The sequence below is a fragment of the Xiphophorus hellerii genome, chromosome 5 (genome assembly GCF_003331165.1).
Source record: "Xiphophorus hellerii strain 12219 chromosome 5, Xiphophorus_hellerii-4.1, whole genome shotgun sequence".
Taxonomy (NCBI): domain Eukaryota; kingdom Metazoa; phylum Chordata; class Actinopteri; order Cyprinodontiformes; family Poeciliidae; genus Xiphophorus; species Xiphophorus hellerii.
This window is the reverse complement of record NC_045676.1, coordinates 12804041-12831892: the sequence shown is the minus strand read 5'-3', so window position 1 is coordinate 12831892 and position 27852 is coordinate 12804041. Positions and strand designations below refer to the sequence as shown.

General features: G+C 39.6%; 1 protein-coding gene across 1 annotated transcript in view; it reads right to left on the bottom strand.

Moving 5' to 3' along the window:
- Nucleotides 1–14936, bottom strand: part of pcdh7a (protocadherin 7a) — a 57443-nt gene extending 42507 nt beyond the window's left edge. The window contains exons 1-4 of the mRNA XM_032562470.1: nt 14479–14936; nt 12434–14327; nt 9578–10754; nt 1065–1847 (exon numbers count right to left, since the gene is read on the bottom strand). Of these exons, the coding sequence (XP_032418361.1) occupies nt 1065–1847; nt 9578–10754; nt 12434–13818 (3345 nt within the window). The 5' untranslated portion in view covers nt 13819–14327; nt 14479–14936. The remainder of the gene's footprint in view (nt 1–1064; nt 1848–9577; nt 10755–12433; nt 14328–14478) is intronic.
- Between the last annotated feature and the right edge of the window lie 12916 nt (nt 14937–27852).

Below are 27852 nucleotides of genomic sequence, written 5' to 3'. Positions count from 1 at the left end.
CCAGCTGTGTGTGTGACTTAATTTCAGTTGAAATCCAGCTGTTCTGTAAAGGCCTCGGATGTTTGCTGTAAGGTTTTATTGAACAGTCTCACGACTTCCAAAAAACACAGCAGAAGTGTCAGGGATAAAGTTGTAGAACAGTTTTTCAGCAGCACAGTAGGATAAATGGTAAGTGTCCCAGTTACAGGACAAACTCCTAACAATGTTGCCACCATCACCCCAGAGCACCTCACTAGAACTTCCTTCAGATATCTGTTCAATCTATAATTCAAAAACAAAAAAAATGGCACAAAGACAGTCCTTTGACTGTAAGATAAATCCAATTCATTGCTACATTTTGATTTTGCACCAAAATGATCATATTAACAGATTAATTATTATAAAATTATAATATTAAAAAATATTGTTTTCAAATATTAGTTACATCATATTCTGTTCTGGAGGTACGGTATTACATTTTCCATGACCAAGCAGCTTTATGGCAACAAAGATGTAAATTCATCTTGAACAAAAAAAAAAAACACACACACAATAAAACATGGTGGTGGCAGGATCATGCTATGGGGATGCTGTTCATTACCAGGGCCAGAACAAGACATGGCTGGTCACCTAAAATAATAGGCTGGTCAAGGAAAGCAATAGCAGAAGTATAAGAGCCGTAACTTTTTGGCTACATCCAAAACACTGTGTCATGGAAAACTAATACTAGAAATCATCCCCAGCATGCAACACACATGTACACAGCTGTGGTTAAAAGCTCTGGATCGCACCTTTACATTTAAACTTAGCTTTCCTGTTCCTGCTGGGGGCACGAAGCTGAGTATAAAAGTACTGTATACCACACTTTTTATAACTTTATATGTAAGAAAATATAGAGAATAATTGTTCTAGTTCACAATTATGCACTACTTTACGTTAATGTATAGAATATATTTCATTGATGAACATTCTAATATGTGGTTGTAATGTACTCAACTGTAAAAAATTATTTTTCAGGGCTCTGCAAATTGAGGGAAGAGACTCAAAGTGCTATTGGGAATCCACATCATCCCCAGAGGTCCTACCTGTTTGCTGTACTTGTTTGCAGCCTGGCAGCTGTAATCAGAACACTGGTCCGATCCCAGGGACATGGCATCTGCGTTGCCACTTCCTCCAGTACTGCTGCTACTGGAGCCGGCACTCCCCACACACCCACCGCTGCCCACAAAGGTATTGGAGGGAGGCAGCTCCTGGACCGCCTGGTGCTTCTTTCCCTCTGCCGGGGGCGAGTGAGGCTGGAGATTCACTGCAGGGAGAGGTGAGCTGGATTTGTAGTGCCTAGCCAGATCGGGGCTTGACTGGTGTCTTCTCCCACCGCCCATTCGTGGGCTGCCAGGGTCACCATCCACAGCACAGTAGCGGGCTGCTAGGCGCTCACTAGCACTGCTAAGTTCCTCCTCATCATCATCGTTGACGTGATGACGCAGGCCGTTGACTGTGACGATGCCACTGTATAGAGATCTGTCTGATTTCCCTCCACCTCCAGCTGTGCCTCCACCGCCTCCGCCACGTTTATCTCGCCGCGGTTTGCGACCACGGTCGGATCCACTGCCTCGGCTGGCTTGTGGTTGAGCCCCCGTCGGACTGAAGAAGTCTTCCTCTGGCTCCTTCTTTCCGGCCTCGTAGCCATTCTTGCCCTGCGCACCGCACTGCCTGGCTGTGACCACAAGAAGAATCACCAAGATAACTGCTGCTGCTCCCGCCAGGACGCCAATGGCAACGCTGAGGCGCTGTTTTCCCAAAGCACGTTCACTGTCTGGGTCCCCGGCAATGTCTAAAGACAGTGGGGCCATCAGGCTACGGGCAACCTTGGAATGGAAAGAAAAGTAAGACAAACAAGATTAAACAAACTGCATATTAATAAAAGCAAAAGAAAAGAAAGTCCCAGAATATCATTCTGAAGAGATGGCACAGTTGGTGTGAGCCACAGAGATACATCAAACAGCATCTTCATCGTAATTAAACTTATCATTCTGTTTAGTGTGGGAGCTTCTCAGTTATTCCCAGAAACATAGAGTGTCACTAAATATGTAATTGCTCTTGCCTTCGAATTGCAGCATTTCAGGTTGCTCCTGTAATTCAGCAAATTTGTCATATCACATCTACAGCAAGTATGAGGAATGTATTGGATTAGACCGCATTAAATCATATTTGAAAAAAATCAGAGGAAACTTTAGATCCTGAGGTCAGGAGCAGCTAGAGAAGCTAAATAAGCAAAAACAGTCAATAAATGTGAAAATGAAGGCAAGAGGCAGACTATGACTTCATCCCGAGGCTCAAATACATCTACTGTCTCATCAATAAACAATATCCCTTTTGTAAGCGATAGTGTAGGCGTGGATTGGTTAAGGATTTGTTTTCACAATTTTTGCATCGAGCATTCAATGGATGGAGTAAAAGGAGGATGTTTAAAACATGTAATGCTCTATAATGATTTTTAAGCTCTTTTTTCTATGGGCCTTCTCAGGGTCTTCAGTTTGCTTTTTGAGCTAACAGCTTTTTTGTTGTAAATCCATTTCAATATCTATAACAAGAATGTATTCAGTGTTTTTGTTTGCGATAGCATACACACACACAGACACACGCCCTCACACTTCTGATTGGGACATTGTAGTGATTCCATTCATTTCAGTAACTTTAATGTGCTTGACTTGTCTAACTTATTAACCATTATCAGAATATATTCTACTGTGAAAAGTTTTTTCTCCTGCTTTTGCTTTTTTCCTTTAAATCAGGTAAACATAAGCTGGGTAAACACAAAAATTAGTTTTTAAACATTTCTTTAATTTCTCATAGGAAAAAAAGAAAGTTATCCAAAACTAACCTGGTTCAATTCACCCCCATCTTCTGCACCCAACCAGAAAATCCCAAACGTGTAGACATCTGTTAGTGACTATGAACTCTAGCATATTTGGGCTATGCCATAAAATACACAAGCATGCCAATTAATGAAAAGGTAAAATAAAAATAATCATAAAAATATTAATTAAATTACTACACAAATAAATAAAATTGTGATAATCTTAAACAAGTCATTCATGGTTCTAAAATCTTCAATGTAGCCAAAGCAAAAACAATTCTACAAAGAAGAGTGGGTCAACGTTTCTGCACAAGCATTGAAAGCAATTCATTGAAAGTTTTCACAAATGCTTTATGGGAGTTGACATCACCATTGGTGGCACGATTAGTTATAATATTTATGGGTCTTTTACTTTTTGACAGAGGACCAAATTGGTTTTTCTCTTAATGAATTTAAATAATTTGAAAAGTGCTTTTGTTTTTGCTACCATTATCTTTTTGGGATCAAACTTACTCTGATGTTTTGACATTTTAAAGCAGGGGTGGCCAAGTCCACTCCTCGAGAGCTTCTATCTTCCAACATTTAGATGCATCTCTGCTCCAACACATCAGAATCAAATGGCTTGATTTTCTCATCACCATGTCATTCAGTTCTGCAGAGGCCTGGTAACAAGCTATTCATTTGATTTCACTGTGTTGGACAAAGAATGCACCTGTGAGTTGCAGGATAGGAGCTTTTGTGGGCTGCCACACTGGACTTGGGCACCCCTGCTTTAAAAGTAACAAAAAAGAGAAAAACAGAAGAAAGATGAAAGGAGGCTAATACATTGTCAAGCAAAGTAACTGCTTCTTTTCTAAGCCTCAACTCAGATCCCACACCAGTATTAACAAATAACCCACATCCCTAAAACTACATTTGAGTCAGCACCAGAAAAGACCTACTGGTCCTTGGGTTCATTAGAGGAAATTCAAGGTGAATATCATTTTTTTAATTTCCAACTCTATAAGCTATGTAAAATGCTTTAAAAGAAAAAACAACTTAAAAGACTTAAAAGACAAAAAATAAAAAAAACCAAACATAAGATGGAGAAAAGAACGTAAAAGGCTGCTAGTGGGGTAAAAGGACATAAAAATACAAATAAAACCATTTGTGTCAATGTGTGCTAAAAGTCAATTAAAAAATATGTAGTCAAAAGGAATTTTAATTGCTCCAGAGTTTGTGGGAGCAATTTTTGTTTTACTAAAACAAAAATGCACTCATTACATAGTATTGCGAGTCCTTGATAAAACAAATATTCGGAATATTAAGAACGTTGTGGAAATCATTATGCAGATGCAAACACAAAAACACCGACTTTAATATTGATGTCCATTCATTTGAGCAACACTATTTTTGAATAACCAAACCCCACTCCTGCAGAAAGCAACAAACCATATCTTTTGGCTTAACCTAATTCAGACTATAGCCTTAATCCCAATAATGATGGTAAACTTGATTAGAACAACGATTTGATCACTATGGTTTTAAGAAGATAGGCCAATGAAAAGGTTCTTAAGTCAAAAATAAAAGAATATGCACAGAAAGACAAGCTTGAACATTTGTTAAAAGGATCATTAAAACAATGTTGGTTATGCTGAAATACAAACACACTCTTTAAACATTATTGTGTGCTTCTCAACAGGAGAAATCAAGACTGTAGAGTTTTTTTTTTCAGAAGATACCCTGGGAAACTTTGTTCGTAGGAGTCATTATGTATACCCGAACACTAACTCAGACAGTGATGCCTGTGCATGGTCATATAAATTCACACTAAGTGTAAGCTGTCCGTTAGCGAGACGACTCATTCCGCAGCCTGCACCTTGTCTGGGAGCTCAAACGACAAAGTCTTTGGCCCGGATAGGTGAGGAATGACAGACTCTTATAATCCCTGCTGCAAATAAGACTGGTGGTAATAAGGCTTTCAGGAATGTACAGGAGAGTGACTGAGGCATCGTGCTTTGAAGTGGCCAAGTAAAATAACTTCTGCACAAGCTGCAGTATTAGTAATACAGCAGAGAATTTGCTTATATGACTGCGCTGTGGAACTGGCTTATTAGATTATCTGAGACAAACATAGAGGAGCTACATTATTGCCCTCTCTTCCTCTTGTTCCCCCCCGAGCTAAGAGTGACACTGTGTTACGTTCATTGTTTCAACCCCATCCATCTCTGAGTTAAGTTAAATTGTTAGTGAGTTGTGTTTGTTTTAGTCCATTGTTCTGCTTCCACTGCAGAGGTGCTTCTCTGCCAAGCTCTGCTCCTCCCATCACAAGCCCTCTGCTCCTCTTGGTGCCTGCAGTATTCCTATCCATTCTCATTCTGCTGGGTATGCGTCGCTTTTTTTCCGCACACACACTATGTGACAGTTCAGAACGAGTTGAGTGTGCAGACATACATAAAGCATAAACAGTATTGGAGGGTGCATGTGTGTGAGTAAACTCCTGCATGTGTGACAGTGTACAAAAAATGTAGTCCAACATCAACTGCCAAGTTCAGACAATTTCTATATGTCTATAGGTAAAGTCTTGGAACCATATGTTTCCAGGGCTTCTGATGCATTCTGAAATCCCAGTGGATTCTTTGATTCTGCTGTGTGTGCTTTCTTGTCGCTGGACTTAGCATGACTGTCTCTCTGCTCCACTCTCCAAGGACTAGGTTATTGATATGTTACCACAGATGCTGGAAATATGACTGATGCAGTACTGCTCTTTCTTTCAAACAACTGCTCTTTGTTGTATGAAAGTAACATAGGAGGAGTTAATCAAACACATAGAAAAAAGCTTAAGTCAGAGACTCTAATCCAAGAACAAATATACAGATTTTCTACACATTTCTATGTCAAAATTCTATGTTCAAAGACTCCAAATTCCAGAGTTCCTAGTTCATTTTTGCCAATATTTGTATGAAGGATAAATACAAAAGTTCACAATGAATATACCTCATATTTCCTCAAAGAGGGCATGGTTTTGAGGGATAGATAGACAGACAGTAAAATCCGATGAGTGCATTTAGAAAATGAAGCAGGAAACAAAGAGTGGAGATACAGATAAGTTCCCTACTCTGTTTTCTCTATCATGCTTATCCAGACATGTAAACTTGTAAATGAAATTTCAGATTTTCCAAATTGCACAGGATCCCTAAATACAAATAGAAAAGCACCAATCACCTTATCCATGCAGCCCGACTCTGATATGCAGAGTTCCTCAAAGGTATTCAAATGACAACAATGACACACAAGGTCCAGAATGTCAATTTCCACTTTCTCGAGCTCAAAGCCTGCAGCATAATATTACAGATAATTACCAAACATGTGGTTTGCTCAGTACGGTCAGATAGAAAAGAGCAGAGTAATTTTCTGCTGCCGTGGTGCAGCGGTAGCAGCCGTTTTCGTTCCCTAATTGCATCTGGCATCCGTCCACCACCCAGTTTGACTTCATTATGAAATGGAGGTATTCTGTCTTAAATGACTTCTACTCAATTACGCCACAAAGTTCCTCCCTACAATCAAACTAAACTGTGCGTGTTGTACTCAATGGCGGCTTTCAGACCAGCTTAGCCATATTACACCCTATTGTTTGATTTAATAGCTGCAGCCATTTAGGCACGCTGCAGATAATTCTACCTCTTACTAAGTATTCTCTTCTAATCCTCACATCCTTGATTTTTCTTTTTTTTTTACTTTTCAGTGTCACATGCATGAGGTGCTCTTCCTAATAACCAGTGAAGAAATGTTACAACTGCTATCTGTACTAAGTTGCTTCTCTTTCTTTGAAAAAATCTGAAAGGCTTTCACTGAAAGACTCTTAAGTGAAACGTAGCCTCATTCAAAATAAGGATCATGGTTTCTCATACATCCCAGAAAGCAGTTTTAGCTGTTTTGCTTTGTGACAGTCGACAAACTCGACAAGGTGTAAGAAGCAAACAGATTTTTACTGAATGAGTGAGTTCCCGGAGATTTTAATTTTTAGCTGCCTTTAGGAGAACCTCAGGGCATAAAATAAGGCAACCAGCAACTTCAAATGTGTTCACATTCTATGCTACAAACATTTTAATTGACTTTGACAAAAATGCTTTTGAACTGTACAGTAATGGTCATTTGTGTGGGCCAGACAAAGGGAAACAAACCTCTATTTCTTGTGTGCTCTTAAAGGGGCAGTATGATGTATTTTCAGGCACATAGTCACATTTTATAGCACAATCAAGTAACTATGTTACCTTGAATTTTTATAAAAAATACTGTATATATAAAATATTACTTACAAGAATTTTGACTTTGTAATTCAACGCCTTAAAATTGTCTTTTTAAGAAACTCCTGCTCTATTTGACACTCTGCCTTCAAGAAGTCATCAAAGCATCGTTCCTCTATCAACACTTTGACAATGTTTTTACCAAGAAGAAGAAGCTCAGAATGAAATGCAGATCCACCAGGTATTTGTAAGTTGTTGATGGATAGTCTGAAGGAACTGAGTGAGGAAGATGAAGGGGCAGTGTGCACTGTGAGGCAGAAGCTTGGAAGATTGGAAACTTGCAGCTCTCAAGAGGAGCTTTGTCAAAGGTGCTGCTCGCTTCCACTAAGTGTTTTGCGCAGCTTAATGGGTGCCACAGAAGATCAAAGGATGTCTCAAATACGCATGAAAAAAATAAATCAACACTAGGTATTGTTTTTGGTGGGAATAATATTGTAACATAACATGAAGCTCAACAAGAGGATTTTACATAATACTGCCTCTTTAAATAAAATGACTCTTTGACCATATTTCCAAAAGTAATGAGAGCTTTGTCTAGTGTCTTTGTCTTGAGGCAAACTACCTATGGGACTTTGATGCATTTCTTTCAGCAACTGTGTAATTGTTGTCACTCTTCTATTAAGGTCAGATTTGTTGAGTGCAGAACTAATAACTGCTCTGGCACAAATCCTTCAGTAACCAAAGGCTTCTTGGCTATCTCTCAGAAAAATGCTCTCCTCCAGTTGTGGTGGAAAGCCATGTTCTGGAAGGGTTGCACCTGTGCAACACCTTTTCTATATTAAGCTGATAGATTGAACGATACTCTACAAAAATAATCAAAGATTGGAATGCTGCTTAATAACCAAACCCTGCATTAAACCTCCACAACTTTATTCCAGTCTGCTGTGTCGTGCTCTCTACAAACCTCTAAGCCCTTCCTGGAACAGCTGGATTTATGCTGAGATTAATACACAGACAGGTCGACTTCTGTGGGAAGTTGGTAGCACTTAATTATATCTCAGGTTATCAGATTAAAGAGGCTAAATACAAAGGTGTGCCACCCTTTTTAGACTCTTAGTAATAATTAAAAAAAATAAAAATAAGTATTATTTTACTTCCTCTTCATTTATGTTCTATTTGTGGTGGCCACATAAACTCTCCTTCCCCCCACAAATTACATTGAAATGCACCTTCCTCATAAATGTCTCCAAGCTAATACAGAGTTAAAGTCAGGTCTTTGCATGCACAGACCTGACAAATGAAGACCTTATATACTTGTAGGAATACGAGCAAACTGTGTTAAAAACCGAGTCTAAAGTGCGACTCAAAACCACAAGTGTTTTGTTTCAGAACAAACAAAGGAACTACAAGGCCATTGAGACAATTTAATTATAAGTCAATACAAATTACCTGTTTTTCACACCAGAGATTAAGCTTTAGTAATTATAACCTGCCAGCATTTATAGCTTAATTGAACATTTTTAAACCATAATTGGAGGCAGATTCAATTAATGCGAGAGCAGAGCAGAAGGAAAGATTTAAACCAGCAAGGCATAGGCTGAATTGGAACACATAATGTTCTAGTTATTTCTAGTATCTCAGTAATGTCTCCGAGTCTTGTCAATTACCTCTGCAGATGGGGTGGCTCTTTCAATTCAGTTCTAATTTTATGTAAAAGTCTTCTGTTCAAGGAGACCACACAGACTCATGCAGTAATGATGGCAAATACTTTTAGAGATCCCTTTTCCATTTTAGCAACAATTTGTTTTGCTAAACAAATACTGACCCTGCTGTGCTCAGAACTGAATCTAACATGCTACTGACCTCAAAACCTAATCAATAAGAAGGAATATAGTGAAGAGAAACTTCTTTAGCTTGAACTTCTATTCAAATGTTTAAAGATACTTCAGCATGTTCTATTACAAGTCCAAAACTGGGACAGACTCCTCTTCCTCCCTCTTGCTTCTCCTAAAGACTTAACCCTAATGCTCTCTCACGCTCTCTCTTGCTCTGACGCATGCATATACACACAACCACACCTAAAGCGCTCAGCTCTGAGCTCAATGTACCATAAAAAAGAACCACTTCAGTCATAACAGTTATTTGAACCACAGCCATTACAATAATACATACCGGACAAAGAACAAGCTCCAGCAACAGTCTAAACTACAAAGCAGATTGCCAGAGGATTGTTTTCAATCTTGCACAAATATATACAGAATTATGTGTCCAGTTTTTGTTGAAAACCACAACACTGTGAAGGCTACAAGATGTAACGTTACCATGTAAATAACGTTACCAAATAAATAATTTGCACAGGAATTATCATCACCACCCTTCAGCAGTATACAAATAGATATGACAGAGAAACCTCCAATTATTCCTGAATATTACAAGGTGTTTAAAGCTTGTATGTATGGGTAAGTATTTAGAAATCTGTTTGCACTAACATATATTGAAGCATAAGAATTACCTGTGCATCCACTAGGGTGGCATTCGCCAAGCTCTCATTGATGAAGACGTGAACCAGTGCGGTGGCACAAAGCGAAGGGATGCCACTGTCGTTGACTCGTACAACCAAACGATGAAGACCTCTGTGGCGCCGCTCCAGAGGCTCTGCTAGAGTGATAACTCCATTGGTGTGGCCAATCTCAAATAGTCTGAATGGATTTCCCCCCACTAATGCATAGCGAAGGTCAGCGTTTGGCCCAGTGTCTGAGTCTATGGCCGTTACAGTCCTGACAATGGTGCGAGCACTGCTGGCAGGTGGTAGGAGAGTGTAGGACTCATTGGCGGGAGACGTAATCGAAGGCGCATTGTCATTTTCATCTGTCACAAAAAGCGAGACTGTGGCAGTGGCAGTTTTCCGGGGTTCCCCTCCATCCACAGCCCGAACACGGAAGGTGTACGTGGAAAGCTTTTCACGGTCAAAGGATGCAGCAGAAAAGATTGTTCCGGTGTTGTTCTCAATGGAGAATAACTCTTCTCGCTCATTCCTGCTATCTTCTCCCTCCACCTTGTCCCCCGTCGTCTTTCCATCTGCCCCGTCTACCTCTACGAACAGGCTGAGCTCCGCGTTCTCACCTTCGTCTGCATCGGTCACTGTAACCATGCCGACTGGACTGTTGGCGAGCAGGTTCTCCTTTACATAGAACGTGAAGATTTCTTGAACAAACTTTGGTGCATTGTCATTACGATCAGTCACTTGTACAACAACGGTTGCAGAGCCTTGCAGAGAGGGTGTTCCTTTGTCCTTTGCAATTACTCGCAACTCATACCTCTCTCTTTGCTCACGGTCAAGAATCCCCGTAGCTCGGATATCTCCATTATCTACATCTATGTAAAAAGGTCCGTTAGAGGCAGGATCCAAGGAATATGCAATTTCAGCATTTTTGCCACTGTCTGCATCTGTGGCTACTACAGTGACCACCCTTTCACCAGGTCCATTGTTCTCGGCAAAGTGGACCTCCACATTGCTCTGGGCAAAGATTGGAGCATGATCATTGATGTCTACCACCCGCACCATCAAGGAACTGTTACTGGATAGACTGGGGCTGCCAGAATCTACTGCCACAATGGTTACACTGTACTCTTTCGTGGCCTCGTAGTCCAGCAAGGCTGAAGTATGTAAGAAATATTTTTTCTTGTTTCTGTGGAGACAGGAGAAAGAAAAGATATCATCAGTACAGAAGCTGCTTTAAATGGAAACAATATCTGTTTTGTTCCTTAATGTGGTCAAACAAGGTCATTGCTATGCCTTTCATCATTTGGTTGTTCTTTTGATGTTTAATGTTTTCTTACAGTGTATGATACATCATAAAATAGTGAAATATTTGCTAAGTTTAATTTCATTAAACTCAGGGTCATGATGTATTCAAACATGACCAACTACTTTAAAAAAACGCCTTCTGATATGCTTGTTATAAAGTAGATTTCTAACTGCTTGAATTTGGTAATAATGTTTTGAACGGCGTTTTTGCTTGCTAATTGTCTACAAATGTCAATAAATTAAGAAACTACAGTTAATTATTTCATTTAATCAAAAAATATTGATTTGAGCAAATTATTTAATAATTTGTTTTTCTTTAGCATACAATCATTTCAAAGACTGTGAATGATTGCTGCAATCTCCTGAGACATTCTTAGTAAAAAAAAATAAAAATCTGTGACTGTGACATTTTAATCAAATTACCCTATTGATTTTGATAGAACACTCACAGGATTTAAGCTTTAGCGATTTTCTTCAGTGAAGGAAAACCCCAGGATTGAAAATCACAAGTCTCGGTGTACAGGTCTTACAGTGTTTGAGGGCAGTTAATAACCCAAAAAGGGGCCGTGACTTCTCACCCTCACGCCTTTAGGCAATGTTCTCACAAATGACTGAGCTTTGACATTTGGAGTCTTTGAAGCAAAAGTGACATTAAAAAATGTAAATCCCTTCACCTCCATAGATATTTGTAACCAAAGTTTACAAACTGTATGACAGCTTAACCACTCTGTAGCATTAGCAGAAGAGTGACATTGCTGTAATTCCCATACAGTTCTTGAGGCATATCTCTTTAAAAAACAGATGGCAGGGTGCAAGGATATAAAAATATTATAATACCCTGTTTAAAGCATTTGCTGGCAAATCCAATATGGTACTAAGTGGTACTTCTACAATTACAATAAGTGTAATCTCTCATTTTTTATTAAAGTTTCTACATCCTTAATTTTAAAGCAATCATTTTGAACTTTTTTGAAGCCTCATATCTTTCAAAAGGTATACGTTTTCAGACACATGTACTTTGAGGTATCTGAGAATCTTCCTAAAAGATTTAATATCAGTTGCGGACTTATTGATTAAATGCGGTGAAGGGATTAGTGAAACCCAGTGTGGGTTTTATAAGTCTGTTTGCAACTATTCAACAAACACAGATCAGTCATAACCTCTGCCAAAAGTTAAAGCATTATTGATGGCACCTGTAAGTGGTTGGGATAGATTATGCCATGGATGAGCTTTGTGTTCTCAAAGTAGATGTATTAGAAGCAGGAAAAATGTAAGGATTTTTGCAAGCTTGACTAGAGCAAAATTGACAACTGCATCAGCAACTTGCTCTGCATTGTACAATGTTGTGAGCCAGCAAAAGAATGAATGAATATTGGCCGATCAAGCACACAAGTTATTGTAGCTCAAATAGCTAAATAAAGCAATGTAGGTACTGCAACAAAGGAGTCACAATATAAAGAGCATCACAATTTGTTTGGTCAGGGTGTCCGTCGTGGACATAATGTTATGGTTGATTGATCCAGAATGTTACTTTGAAGGGCTACCTTTAGTTTAGCTTACCTGTCAAAGGCTTCATCTGCAGGTGGGGGTGGGAGTAGTGTCTCGCCTGCTGGTTTCAGAGTGAATGGGACATCTCCTACCACAGTGCAGGTCACCGCCCCGTTCTCTCCCTGGTCTCGATCTGACACCTGAACTAGAGCGACAGGCGTGTCCACCAGAACGTTCTCTGGCACCAGCGCAGCCCCATCCCGTACAAGGATCCGTCCGATCTTTCTGATCTCCACAACTGGAACATTGTCATTTTCATCCCGAACGGCCAAAACTACCGTGGTACGATCGGTCCGTGGAGGCTGACCCCGGTCCCTGGCCATCACTGTGAACTTCAGCTGGGCCACCTCTTCCCTGTCAATCCTGTGAAGAACGCTCAACCAACCAGTTGCCTCATCCAGCCGCAGGAGTCGCCTGACATTTTCCGTGGCAGCTCCAAAGACGTACTCCACCTGCCCATTTACTCCAATGTCCCGGTCAGAGGCTCTGACTTGGAGAACAGGTGTGCCTGGAGGAGCATTTTCAGTCATCTCAGCTTCATACGTGGACCTCTCAAATTGTGGACTGTTATCATTCACATCAGTTATAGAAACCCGGAGCAGAGCTTGGGAGGAACGTGGTGGGTTCCCTCCATCTCGAACTTTGAGGACAAGCTCATATGAGTCCTTCTGCTCTCGATCCAATGTGCCCTTCACAATGAGCTGAGGCTGCTTCTCACCATCTGGTATGTCTGCTACTTGCAGCTCAAACACACTGCTCCTCGCTCCTCCTCCACTATCACCACTTCTGCCCCTGCGGTCTAGTCCATCCACTCTAGTAATGGGGTTTCCTCCTGCTGTGCGCCTCGTTGAACTTGACCCGGCTCCATTATCTTGGATAAGTTCATAGCGGTCAATGCCATTCCGTCCAAAGTCCCTGTCTGTGGCTGTGGGAAGCAGGTACAGAGTCCCAATGGGGCGGTTCTCCTCAACTGAGAGCTGCAGGACAGGTGAGGGGAAGGAGGGCGTGTTGTCATTGATGTCTGTGATGACAACTCGACCTTCGAAGAGGTCTACCCAGCTCTGCAGTGGTCCTATAACTGACACCTCAAAGTCCAAGAAACACTCATTCTCATCGAAGATCATCTGGCACTGTGGGAGCTTCTCTCGGTCTATGCGCCTTGGGCCTGTAGTAAGCTCACCTGTCACGTTGTCGATCTTGAAGTACTCTGAGCCACTCTCCAGGGCAAAGGTGACGTCTCCGTTGTTAGAGCCCAGATCGACTGCCACGTTGCCTATCCTCACATCCGGCGGGCCCTCCTCCGCCACCCGGTACCGGAGAGCTGAGTCGGCAGCCGGTAGCTGAGTCAGCAGCTGCAGCAGCAACACCACAGAGTGCACTGCACCAAGGCTCGGCATGGCTCCTTTTTGCTTCCTTCCTCCTCACTCCCCAGCTGTGGGCTCCTCTCTTAGTTTATTGGTGTTTTGTGGTCTGGTGCAGCTTCACAGCGTGGGTGTCTGATTTATCCTTTCTTACCTTCTCTATCGCTCTCTGCGGACTGCCGCCTGGAGTCCGGGAAAAAGCTTCAGTGTAGTTCACTTCAGCAGATCCTTTCTTTCTTTTCTTTTTTTATTCTCTCCTCCTACACTCGGTAGTGGGTTTTCAACTTCTATAAAAATATTTCTGCATTCTTACTTGTTTCTTTAAGCCATAAGGATGTAAAAAAAAAAAAAAAAAGAAAAGTCCATCATGCTTTCTATTAATCAACCTGTGATTAAATCCACTTCACTCTTTACATTCTTCTTTAAGCCATAGGAGCTATCCTGAATAGGCTCTTATCAATTTATAATGCCCATTTGGAAGTTCTTTTGATTCCAGTCACACTCGGGACAGAGGCTTTTCAGATAGAAACTGCAATGCAGCACCACTACACAAAAGAAGCGAGAAAAAGAAGAAATTATTATTATTATTTTAAATAAAAGAAACACCAATCAGTTCGGGGTAAAAACAGTCGCTCAAAAATTATCACAAAGCTTTGCTTGCGAAAAAAGATGCTTCTGCTGAGTCTTTTTTCTTACCTTCTGAACCCTCCGCGTTTCCCGCAGTGGAGCAACGTGCCAAGCACTCAGATTCCTTTACGCAAGTTAGAAGAAGAGGACGAGAGCGAGTTTCTTCAAATCGCTTCTCCCCACCAAAATAAAAGAAAAAAAAAACTGTTGTGTCCCCCTATTTTGGTGGGATTGCCCCGTTACTCGGCATAGATTAGAGTATTCCGTCCTAGGGATGGATGGGTAGATGGAAGCAAACATGCAGCGGTGGTGGACCGAGAGCAGATGCGTATTTCTTCCAAGAGTCCCGCATTCTCTCACTCGCTCACTCCTCCTCCTCCAGCTTTTTTTCCCCTCCCTCTCACCTGCACTGCTCGGGACTGCTGCTGCCTCCGGTCTCCGGTGATGCTGCAGTCTCTCTCTCTTTCTCTCTCTCTCTTACACACACTCTCTCTCTCTTCTGCGCTACTGCAACATTTTCACCGTAACTCGATCGCCGAGCTGTAACAGGAGAGGCAGCAGAGGCGGTGTTGGGTCGCTCTCTCTCTCTCCACCTCTCTGTCTCTCTCTCCCTCTCTCTCTGTGTGTGTGTATGGGTTCGTGTGTGTGTCGGTTACCGGGGACAGACCTCAGCCCCTCTCTCCTGTCATAGGAAGATTAAATGGCTTGCTGTCCCGGCCGTTGACAGCTCCTGGTGGGGAAATATCTTTATTCACATATTCATACAGGGGGACAAAGAGCGACGGGGGAGAAAAGGAGTGATCTGGCTCTAAGACGAGTCAGTGCATGTAGGATTCAGGCAGGATTTCTGCTGGTGCAGCTCTTTTTCGCCGGGGCAAGTGCAGAAAAGCTCCGTTCCTTCTTATAAACAGGGGCGCTTCTAGAAAGTTTATGAAGGGCTCGCCAAATGGGTCTCACTGAAACTAATGTGGGTGCCGAATCAAAAGTCAGAATAAAGTTTTAGGAGAGAAGCAATCAGCGATTTGTATACGTAGAATTAACAGAATCTAAATAATAATAATAATTACGATAATAATGTTTTTACAACAGACTGAAAAATGTAGCTTGTCTCCTCTTTTAAATTTTATAAATAAAAGTTGTGCAAATTAATAAGGTGTTCATTCCTTCCCTGACCTATCCTCTTAAATTATGACATAATGACTCTTGGAGTTGAACATCACTAAATATTCCCAGGTCTGATTAGTACTAGATGCATACAATCAAAATATCACTTAAACAGAACCTGTCTTGCAACATGAAGTAGATTAAAAGATCTCAAATGCAGCACATGACCACAACATACCCTGCTGGTGTTTTTAAATGCACCACCATGTTCTATAGGTTATATTGTTTATAGAGCTATACTTGTTTTTTGTTTTTTTTCCTTATCAGAAACATGGAGATCAAGGGAAACACAGTTGCGTGCGCTTGCTCCTTTATAAATCCCCTCTGGCATCCCTTTTTTGTAACGTTGAAATGTTTCAGATGAATAAAAATCTTTTCTTGCGTCTTTTCTATGTACATAGAAATAAAACACATTCGATTTTTTTTTTTTTGCTTAGCTTCAATAGCCATACTTTAGTTCTGCTGCTACAAACTTTAGGAATAAAAAAACATGTCAAAATAGAACCTTATTCACATGAAGGGTAAAATAAATGCAAGCGCACTGCATCTACAGAGACTCACAAATAGATTAATTAAAAAAAAACAAGGTTCACTGAGATCTGGATTACATTTCTAAGACTTTGGGACTCCAGTGAACCACATCGAGAGCCAATATCCACAAATCGAAAACATATACAACAGTGAGGAATGTTCCACTGGAGTATGGAGTCTGGAGTCAGAGATCTTGAAGCCCAGACTCTTGCTGGAGTCCACAACTTGTTAGATTTTTTTTTTCTTGAATGAACTTTGCTTCCCAACCATTTCAAGACTGACATCAACACCCTTTGCTCAAGTACCTTTTTCTAACACCCTTCTTTCTTCAATTCAACTTTTTAATGTTCTTGTGTTCATCTTCCTGTTAATACCCAGCTTATATTGACAGGAAGATGTAAATGAGGGACTGTTTACACAATATATGTATGAACAACAAAACAGCTCAAGGCTGACAAAAATTACCAAAAAGATTGATTTTTGTGGTCTTTTATGAGGTTCAGATTACCCTTCTACAATTTCAATGTGTTTTTGTAGCAGCAATGATTTGTATTCAGACACCGTTCTGTTCTGTTGTTTCTTTGTGAGCAGCAGTATCCACCACCTCCTCCTACACACTGCTGAGTGGATGTTGTCCCTCGGCGAACCGACCTGCTCAGGAGGAGCGCAATGCAGCATTGGTCTGCTGCTATTGAACACTACCTGTGTTTCACGGCTGGTGCTGCTAAGCCCCCCTCCCCCACACCTACCCTCCTGCATATCTAATTTTCAAGCTGTTCAGGCCGTATAGTGAGAAGAGCCAACCAAGCCGCCCAGCTTGAAAGCAGGGGGTTCCCCTCCAACATAATGGTATTGACGGAGAGTGCAGTGTGCGCCCAGTCATCAGTGAGCAGTTTGTGGCTGGCGGAGAATAAACAAGGACTGAAGGACGTAACACATTCTTGTTTTCCTCTCCCATTTTCTTTAAATATCCAAAAGGTTAGCATGCTTTACATTTAAAAGATAGTGTTTTTAACTCATGGTTTTTCTGTGCTATTTTTCACAAAAGCTATGCCATATTATTACTTTTGACATTAGAACGTTTAAACACTTCATTTTCAAAGGTTGTGTCAATCATTCTAAGCAATGAGAAGCAACAAATTTAGCTTTTTCATATACACTCCTGATCAAAATCTTAAGACAAGTCCAAAAATGGCAAGAATTTGCATTTTGCACTATTGGATCTTAAGAAGGTTCTAAGTAGAGCTTCACAATGTTAAAAGAAGAAATCAGCGTAAGAGACAAAACCTTTTGAGCGGGGAATTAATTGAAAACTGCATTTATACTCAAACATGATTTTTTCAGCTGATCAAAAGTTTAAGACCATAGCTCAAAAAAACCCGAAAACCCCCCAAAACAGAAACAAAGTGTCAAAAAAAAGGACTCAGTAATGAGTAGCTCCACCATTCTTGTTGATGACTTCAAACAATCGTTTAGGCATGCTTGCTGCCAGTGTTTCCAGGAGGCTAGTGGGAACGTTGCTCCAAGTGTTGAAGATGGCTTCACGAAGGGCATCCACTGTCTGGAACTGATGTCCATTTTTGTAAACTTCCCTTGCCATCCATCCCCAAATGTTCTCAATTGGGTTTAGATCCGGGGAACATGCAGGATGGTCCAAAAGAGTGATGTTATTCTCTTGGAAGAACTCCTTTGTCAGGCGGGCATTGTGAACTGCAGCATTGTCCTGTTGAAAAACCCAATCATTACCACACAGACGAGGGCCCTCAGTCATGAGGGATGCCCGCTGCAACATCTCCACATAGCCAGCTGCTGTTTGACGCCCCTGCACAACCTGAAGCTCCATTGTTCCATTGAAGGAAAACGCACCCCAAATCATGATGGCGCCCCCACCACTGTGCCGTGTAGAAAACATCTCAGGTGGGATCTCCCTGTCATGCCAGTAACGTTGGAAGCCATCAGGACCATCAAGGTTAAATTTTTTCTCATCAGAGAAGACAACTTTCTTCCACCTTTCAATGTCCCATGTTTGGTGCACCCTTGCAAAGTCCAAACGGGCAATTCTGTGGCGTTGAAGAAGACGTGGCCTTTGAAGACGGTTTTTGTTTCTGAAGCCCTTCTCTCGCAGATGCCGTCTGATGGTTATTGGGCTGCAGTCAGCACCAGTAATGGCCTTAATTTGGGTAGAGGATCGTCCCGTGTCTTGACGGACAGCCAATCGGATCCTGCGGCTCAGAGCTGGTGAAATTTTTTTGGGTCTACCACTTGACTTTTTTGTTCCATAACCCTCAGGATCGTTTAAAAAATGCAAAATGACTGTCTTACTGCGTCCAACCTCAGCAGCGATGGCACGTTGTGAGAGGCCTTGCTTATGCAGCTCAACAATCCTACCACGTTCAAAGTCAGTGAGCTTTTTTGCTTTTGCCATCAGGAGGTCTTGACAGTGTAAAGACTTCACAGAAAATGACATGGAATCCAGATGTTTGCACAGCTTTTGGATTTTAAAGACTATGGCCTTAAACTTTTGATCAGCTGAAAAAATCATGTTTGAGTGTAAATGCAGTTTTCAGACAATTCCCTGCTCAAATGTTCTTGTCTCTTGCACTGATTTGTCTTTTTAACATTGTGAAGCTCTACTTAGAACCTTCTTAAGATTCAATGGTGCAAAATGCTAATTCTTGCAATTTTTGGACTGGTCTTAAGATTTTGATCAGGAGTGTATGCATTTTAGTTTAGTGGAACATTTTTTAGGAATCAAATAATTATTTTAAAAAAACCCTGTCCAACTACATAGAGTATCACCATCATTATGGTCTTGCTGAAAACTTAAGTTATCTAGATTTTTCTGAATTAATGTATTTTTGTGACTTGCAAAAGTAGTCATACCACTTGATCTTTTAATCATTTTGTTATGGTACAACACCACATGTCAGTGTATGTCATTGGCATTTTATGTGTACTAAGATTTTGGGGAGAATATGGAGAAACTCACACAGCAGTTTAGAAAAAAACCTCACTCTGACAGTCAAACATGGCGGTATAGTCTGAAGGTTTAGGCTGCTTTGTTACTTCAGTACTTGGATGTGTCACTGTAGTTGATGGAGACATGAATTCTGCTCTCTGCCTGAAAATCCTGAACAACAATGTCCAGCCGTTTATCTTAAATTTGACCAGGGGTTAAGCAGCAGGACAGTGATCCAAAGCACAACAGAAAGTCCTTTTCCAAAAGGCTCAAATAAAAACAAGAGATTTTAGTGTTTGAGTCTTGGCTTATAGTCTGATGGAGAAGCTGTGTCATCACTTAAAACCAGACATTCATGCTTGAAAAAAAACAAAAAACCACTTTGACTTATTAAAAAAACTGTGCAAAAAGTGGATAAAATTCCTCCACAATAATTATAAAAGCGCATTGTTAATAATCTCACAAAAACACACATAACAATTGTTGCCATGCCAACTCTAACCATTAGGTTTGGGGCATTTAAGTTTTACAGGTTTGGGTAGCTTTTTTCCCATAATGAATGAACTCATCACTTGAAAACTGCTCTTTGTGTGAAATCAGATTATCTACCTAAAACAGTTATTTTTTTCTAACATAAATACGGCTCAAAAAAGGCAATGGTACACATTTTAACATTGTGCTTGCAGAATTTTTGGGCAACATAAAAAATATGCAACAACTGTGAATTTCCAGCTTCCAACATAGCTGATACATGGACGTAGTGATGAAATGAGGTAGGAAGGCAGCCCTTTGGTTTAGGTTAGATCATTTCACTTTTACTTTAGTAAATTCAGGTTATTTAAGACACATTTGACCTAATAAAAAATCATCTAATGAAAATCTGTTGGCCTGAGCAAGCTGTTATATCCAACCCATTAAGATATAATTGAGCATGAATCCCCTTTCATCAGCAAATGAACTGCAGTTTCAATTTGCATATTGAATTAAAAATGAAGTGTGCTGTGTTTGTGCGTGCACGGCATGCTCGTGAGAGCTCTAGTTAAAGACAGGATGTTCTTTGGAGATAGACAGCCTGTGCTGACCTCCTATTCAGCCTACAGGCATAATCTTCTATTTGTACCACCACAATAGCCGATCACAAACTTTTGATGTGGTATGATGTGCACAGGCAAACAAAGAAACTTGAAAAAATGCTGAACAAACATAGCTGTCCTGTTGAAAAACAAATGAAAAGGCTGGTTTAATAAAAAGCAACAAACCAATCAACCTGTAGTTTTGAGAACATTATAGTAATGATACCACAAGAAATCACAATCATCCCCAATTATTGTACAAACCATCTTAATGCAAATGTGTACTATTCTTTCAAAACGAATTTGATTCTTTTCCCTTTTGAAAACAAATTGGACAGTGCAAAGTCAAAATTTGACTGCCATCTGTTTGGGTTGGGTCAATTTTATGGTCTCAGAGTCTTCTGCGTGTCGAGAAAGACAAGACTGATTGCAAAGCATTTGTGACACATTTGAATGTCTGAGGAATAATCTTAAGCACGGTTGTATTCAGAAAATGATAAATACAATGCAGTGCAAAAATATTTATATATCTAATTTTATTCATATTTTGTCCTGCTACAACCACAGACTGCATTTTATTTTATGGGGATTATATTTGGTGTACTGAAACAAAGTACTGCATAATTGTAAAATGAAAAACACATGACGCATGAGTTTTATTTATTATTTTACAAAACAACAAAATCAGAAGAGTGTTGCATAAAAATGCAGTCTCTCTAGTCTATACTTTGCAAATTTAATTATCTGTACAGCCAGATCTGTCAAAATTGCAGTTGTCGTATGTTTCAGCTTGGTCACATCCAGATACTGAAGGTTTTTCTCCATTCTTTGTTGCAAAAAAAGCCCCAGCTCAGTGAGACTGGATCAAGACTATTGATTTATTTTAAGGTAACACCGCAAATCCTCTGCTACATTGAGTGACATTATAAAAAAATCTAAATAAATCAAGTTAAGTCATCAGCAGGAGCAATGTGCAACTTCACAAGTTCTGTGTCTTATATATAATCTACACATAATAACATTCAAGAAGGAGAAGAGAACAAGAAGGTTCTGTGTCCCATCATGTTTTTATGCAAAAGGTTTAGGTCACTGACTGAACAACATCAAAAGACCTTTTGAGGTTGCTGGCTGAAACTGCCATGAGAATGTCATTATCCACCATACAATATATCTGGTGCTAAAATATACTGGCCACTCAGGAAGAAGACATGACTCAAACAAAATATACAAATAAAAATGTAGATGCACTTAATGAAAAGGATTTTTTTTAGTAAGTTTTCAAGTGTAAGAACATGAAACATAGAATTATTATTGCGGCAGTATCAGTTGGTGTATGTGTCTTTCTGCCGATGAAACTGGTCCATTTTTCATTGTAGATGGCAGAGAAAAAAACCTATGTGGACAAAATTATAGCAACACCTAAAGACAAACAGGAAATTACAGTTTGGACAAGAACTTATCTTCCAAAAGGACAATGTCTTAAGAATACCACCAAATTAGGTACAGAGAGGCTTCAGGACAACATACTCAATATTTTTGGAGAACCCATCGGAAAGCCCTAATCTAAATTCTGCAACTGATTTGTGAACAAGGGTGAAAGATGTGTGTGGAAGCAAAGTAGACTTAGACTTAGACTTAGACTTGTACTTTATTGATCCTTAGTAGTAGTGGCTCTAGCAGCATGGACGGATAAAAAAATCTCACAATATTGTGAGGAGATTGTGGAAAAATATCTAATATGTTTGACCAAAGTTATATGGAAACAAATTGTTGCTCTTGATTGTATTTAGTTCAAAGCAAATGGGGCAGCATAAAAATTGACTTCACACATTTAAGATCTTTTTTTTTTTGGACAAATTTAAAAAATATGTATAGCTTTTCCTTCATTTATCAATTAGGCACCAAGCTGTGTTGGTCACATAAAACCCAAATAAAATAATAATAAAGCAAAAATATTTTTTCAAGTATCTCTGTTAGACTGTCAAAGTCTCCTCACACAAATATCAAATTCTACCATGTGATCTGTCCATGAACTGTGTAGTTACTCAAGAGGTATTACAAAAATCCACCAAGGTGCAGATTTCTATTTTGAAAAGGCAAAGTCAGACAGATGGCATGTTCTACATAGAACATAAGAGAACCCACTCCATGTGAGGTTGAATCTTCAGATATAGTTTACATGGCTCATGAGAAATGAATGGCATGAAAATACAGGGTAAGCCATGAGAAAAGGCAAACAGTGACTGCAACAGCAGTATCAGAATGGTGATAGATTAGCAGTGAGGCAGCTGGTGCAGACAGAGTAAACAGAGTGGGGTTAATCTGGGTAGTAAGCTGGCAGACGACACTGACTACCCTGCAGTGTAATCTGCTGGTGGCTCAAGATATACGGAAAGTTAGATTAGCATGTTGTTAGTTTTCCATTCATTTAATGAGGAAAAAGGAGCAAATACGCTCCAAACAATTTGAATGATAAATGCCCTGCACTTGTATAGTGCTTTATCAAGTCCAAGAACTCCAAAGCACTGTACACTACAACCAGCCATTCACCCATTCACACGCACATGGTGGTAAGCTACATTGTAACCGTGGCTGCCTTGGGACAGAGTGCTTCAATCGCCACCACCAGGTCTTCTGACCACCACCAGCAGATTGAATCAGGGTTCGAAACGGTAACCCCACCAGTCACAGGATGAATCGCTGCCATCCTTACAAACAAAAATGTTTTTTTGGTAAAAAAAAACCCTTCCAAAAAATAACAACAAAGATCTAGATAAGGAACAAATATCAGCTTTTAGGGGACTTTTAACTGGTAGAATGACTCTATAAGTGCTATGACAGTGTTTTGTTGACTCATTTTGATAGTTAGGTACATTATAGGTACAATTCCCCTGCTATGCAGATTCTTGATTGATCCATTTTGGTTGGGCAATGATTAATCAGGTTTTTGGCTGTGTCACACTAAGGTTTGTTTGATATACACCTTCCAAAAAGAAAGGCCAAAATGTTTTGATTGGATGAACAGAGCAAACAATGCTACAGCACAGTCCTTTACTTCTGACATTTTGAGATATTTTCACTATTCTTTCATGTTTGAACAAATTACTTTAAAGAGTATCCCACCCTGCTGTGAAAGCATAACTCCACCACAGACAAAATGTGAAAAATTCCACCAGAGCCCACTTTGGTGGAACAGACATTCAGACAAATGTAGGAATGAGAGCAGACGGGCAGTGATCAGGATGAAAGAACCACTGTTGCAAAATTGTCCACTCTCTACCTATATTTAGCAACTTTTAAGGCCCTTCTAGTGACTTTTGTTAAAAACAAAACAAAACAAAAAAACCTAGTGACAAAGTTGTTTTTGGAGATTTTTATGACAATACTGCCCAGCAGCCCCACTGCAAATCTTCTCTGTTTTGAGCAAGCAGTGAGTGCTGCCCTGAACCTCACCCGCTTCCTAAGCACTGCACTCAGTCTGACACAGTCGTCCGTCCTACATTACACCAGTGCCAGTAGTCAAAGCAGGAGACCTATTTTGTTCAGTATCCACAATGGAAATAAATCACACATTTGCCAAGCTGAGCAGCGCTATTGATCAATGTTTGCCACGTCCACACCCGTTATTTCAACTCCTGACTTAGGGCGCGTGTCTGAGTGAGATAGTATTATAGTCCAATGCAGGGCTGTGATGTACACGTCAGAATTCACACAGAAACACAAAGATAGAACCCTAAATAACCTATTTAGGCAGTTTATCAGCAAAAAAGTTAATCTAGGATTAGTTACACTTTAACTCAGAAGAATCCTTTAATAGATTCTTTACTTTGAAGTTTGCATGTTACAAGCGTCATCTTGTATGTTATAGGAAATTGTATGAAGAGGTAAATTGGAACACCACACAGTTGTAGCTTCCCTGAAATGGGGGAATGAGGTTTGTGTGTAACAGAAGCTTTGCACTATTTTTTATTGCTTACCAGGCTTTGATGTGTTGGGTGGTGGTGACCTTTTTTACTGCCAACCACAGCTGAAATAGAAAGTTCAGGAATACTCTTTTGAACACAGACCAGGTGAAGAATGTGTTTTTTGATCAAATGGAAAAAATAGAAAAAAATACTAAAGGAATAACTGCTTTGGGTATATAAAAGACGCTGGTTCACTATGTACAGTGGAACAATAAACTATATGCATAAAAACACATTGGGCTTTTGCCAAAGAAAATAAAACACAGCTCTTTAATAAGAGAAAATGAAAATGAGAACACTGTGGTGAACATTGAACAATATAGCAAGATAGAGGGTTGCAGAAAGTAGCTGGACTGAGTAGGCATTGCTGTAGTGGAGTTTTTAACCTCTGTGCAGGGGATGCACTACCAGATGAGCCACATAAACATAAATCGCTTCTTGCAAAGTCAGACCTAGTCAGAAGGATAAATTTGGACAGATTAAGTCAAGACATGAAACAGAAGCATTATGGCCAAAAAAAACAAAAATACAATTTTCAAGGCAGAGGTGAAAGTATCGCGGTCAAAGAATGATCCAGCTAACTCTGAACTAAGATGAAACACCACACTGCAAAGGAAATTGTTAAGAGAAGAAACTAATTTCCAAGGAAAAATGGCTGGACAAAAAGGATTGCAAATGGGCGATCTCTGGGTGGTAAATCCAGCATGGTGGTGCAGTTGTTTGCACCGTTTCCTAGCAGCAAAACAGTCTTGACCTCAAATCCTGGCCAGGGGGTTATTCATGCACGGTACTTTTGGCACCGCCCATAGTCCAAACCCATGCACATTAGGTTAATTGTTCTCTCTAAATCACCTCTCCCTCTGAGAGGGGCTAAATGGGTCTGTTTGTCCTGTCTGTCTCTGTATTGCCCTGTCATAGACCAGCAACCTGTCAAAAGTCTATCTTTTGTCCAGTGACTGCAGGAGACAGGTCCCAGCGCACCAGTGACCCTGAACGAACGAGTGCATTTAAACAATGGATGGACTGATAGATGATCAACCCATCTCTGTGGTGGTTATAGGCATTACCTGCAGGGTATGTTATTTGATGTGAGTGCTATTGGCTTTACTAATGACATTTGGTGTTCGGAGGTTTGCCCGGCATCACTGTTTAGCCTTTTGATCACAGAAAAAAAATCAAAGCTGGCCTTTTGCTGCTTTTGCAACTGTAATTCTACAGACTATATGCTTCCAACCAAATGAAAAGCTAAACATACGGGCATGTAATTTTGTCACAGTAATGTATGAATTGCAAAAAAAGAAGTAATGCATAACATAGAGATAACAAATACTGGTTGTTTTGAACATACACTTTATTTTATCATTATTGAGGGAATCCTCTTGAAGCATTGTGGAAAACAGTGACCCATAAGGAAATTAATTTGATTTATCCAGCACTTAAAAATTCTCAAGAGATACTGAGATTTACAGTCATATCTAATAAATTAGAACATGTATTCTGATTAGGCTTTTTTTGTTAGACTAAAATAACCTTTTGAAAATAACCTTCAAGCAGATATTAAATGCTCTTTTCATTGAGCCAACATTTGTGCCTTAGAAATAAAATGTTTATTGGTCTGATGTAACATTCTAAACTTAAATAATGTGTTTTATTAACTTTAAGTCAGAAATACTTAATTAACAGAAATAAAATGTTTTTAAAAAATCAATCTGTGAGTAAATAAAAAGCTAAACCTAAAGGAGAGAAACCAAATATGCAAACAAACATGCAAACTCAAAAAAAACATGCAAATTCAAAAAAATCATGCAAACTCCTGATAGACAGAAAGGTCTCAGTCAGGATTTGCTGCTACTAGCAACCTTCTGATGTCTAATTAAACTTTCGCTGCCAATTAAATTTATATAACAAAATTAATTCTCAATATATTATACTTAATTAGCTCTTAAGAGGGCATTTCAAATTCTAAATCATTTATTACTTGGGAGAAAAAATGTTGGCCTTCTAAAGACTAACACACATATGTATGCGCATTTTTTCTTTTTTATAGGTTTTTAAAAACTATTCCATCCATCCATCCATCCATCCATCCATCCATCCATCCATCCATCCATCCATCCATCCATCCATCCATCCATCACTTGATCAAATCTCATCTTACCTCCACTCTTTCGGTCACTACCCTGAGATTGTGACCATAGATGAGAGGAGGAACATAGATCACAAACCGGGAGCTCAACATTTCAGCACAACAGACTGGTGCAGTACTGGCATCCCTGCAGACACTTCACCAATATGTCTATCGAGCTGCTGCTCCATTTTTGAAATACTCCAGTCAAAAATTAATTATATTCTGGGGGCTAAACTTTTCAAATGCTAAAGTTTACCAGACTCCACTTTTTTTTCATACAAAAATGAATGTCTTTCTCTCCAGTGTCATTTTGAAGAAAAAAAAAATACAATCGAAATATGAAAAGAAAGTCTGATTCCCAAAAGTTGCTGTAGAAATGTCATTTAATTGATATTTCCGCATTAGAAATGAGCCAGTGTTTTCCAGCTAATTTTATGAAAAATATTGACATGAATATTTTATTTATACTTTAGAAATATTTATTTTAGTTTTATTTTGGAGATTATAAAATTGTATTTTCACATTAAAAAAACATATACTATAAAACTTATCCTACCTTAAATGAATCCATAACATTTACCCAACAACAAGAGTGACACATTTATTTCAATAACAAGGCATACATGTAAGAAAACAGTAAATTATGGCATTTTGCAGAGGGAAAAGTAGTGGACAGATATGCAACTTAAAAAATTAATTGCCATAAGTCAAATGAAAATATTTTAAAAATAGCTTGATTTTATGCTTTTCAATGGGAGACCTATTGCCATTAGAAAAACAAATAATTTTCTTTAGCTGAGACATTTCAGCCAAATTTGAAAAAGTCAGATGATGATTCTAATGGCTTCACAGTCAAACACTTTGACAAAGCATTTAACTTCACCTGTTTGTAAGCTTGTAATCCTCTGCAGTCAGAGAGAAGTATGGAGCCATGTCCTTCACTGCGTACAATACCGATATGGGGCATTCAGTAACCAACGCACTCATCTTACGATGGCCATGAGAGGCAGCAGATTCGTAAAACTAAATGGTCAAGACGGCAACCTCTCACAACACTGAGCACTAAGTCCATAGTTACTCAATAGCTACTCATGAGAGTGACATGAGTACAAGGACTGAATCAATTCTGCATGACTTTCATCCTCTTTGGTACAGTAATAGAACCAATAAACCAAAACCTTTAGCACTGACGCAGGACTCAAGCACCAGACCCGCTAAGCATTCTCTAACTTACCGCATTGATCTCTAGTTTATATGAAAAACTGGTTTTGTACTGTATCCTAAACATGCAGTTTTTTAACTAATGTCTGACCATGCATCTCAAGTGATTATACTACATTATAGTAAACTTCACACATTATGTGTATTTATATTTGAATTTAAGTTTTGAAACTTGTCACACTATCGATAACACGGCTGATGACTGAACACAAAATCAGAGTCTAACAATGCTTGGATGCCATAACACACACAAGTTTGGAAGACAAAATGTACTACACATCACCCACAAACACCATACTGACTACTGTTTGGAGGTGGGAACATCATGGTGTGGAGCTGTTTTTCTGCATGTGGCACTGGAAAACTTCATATAATTGAAGGGAAGATAAATGGAAAAATGAA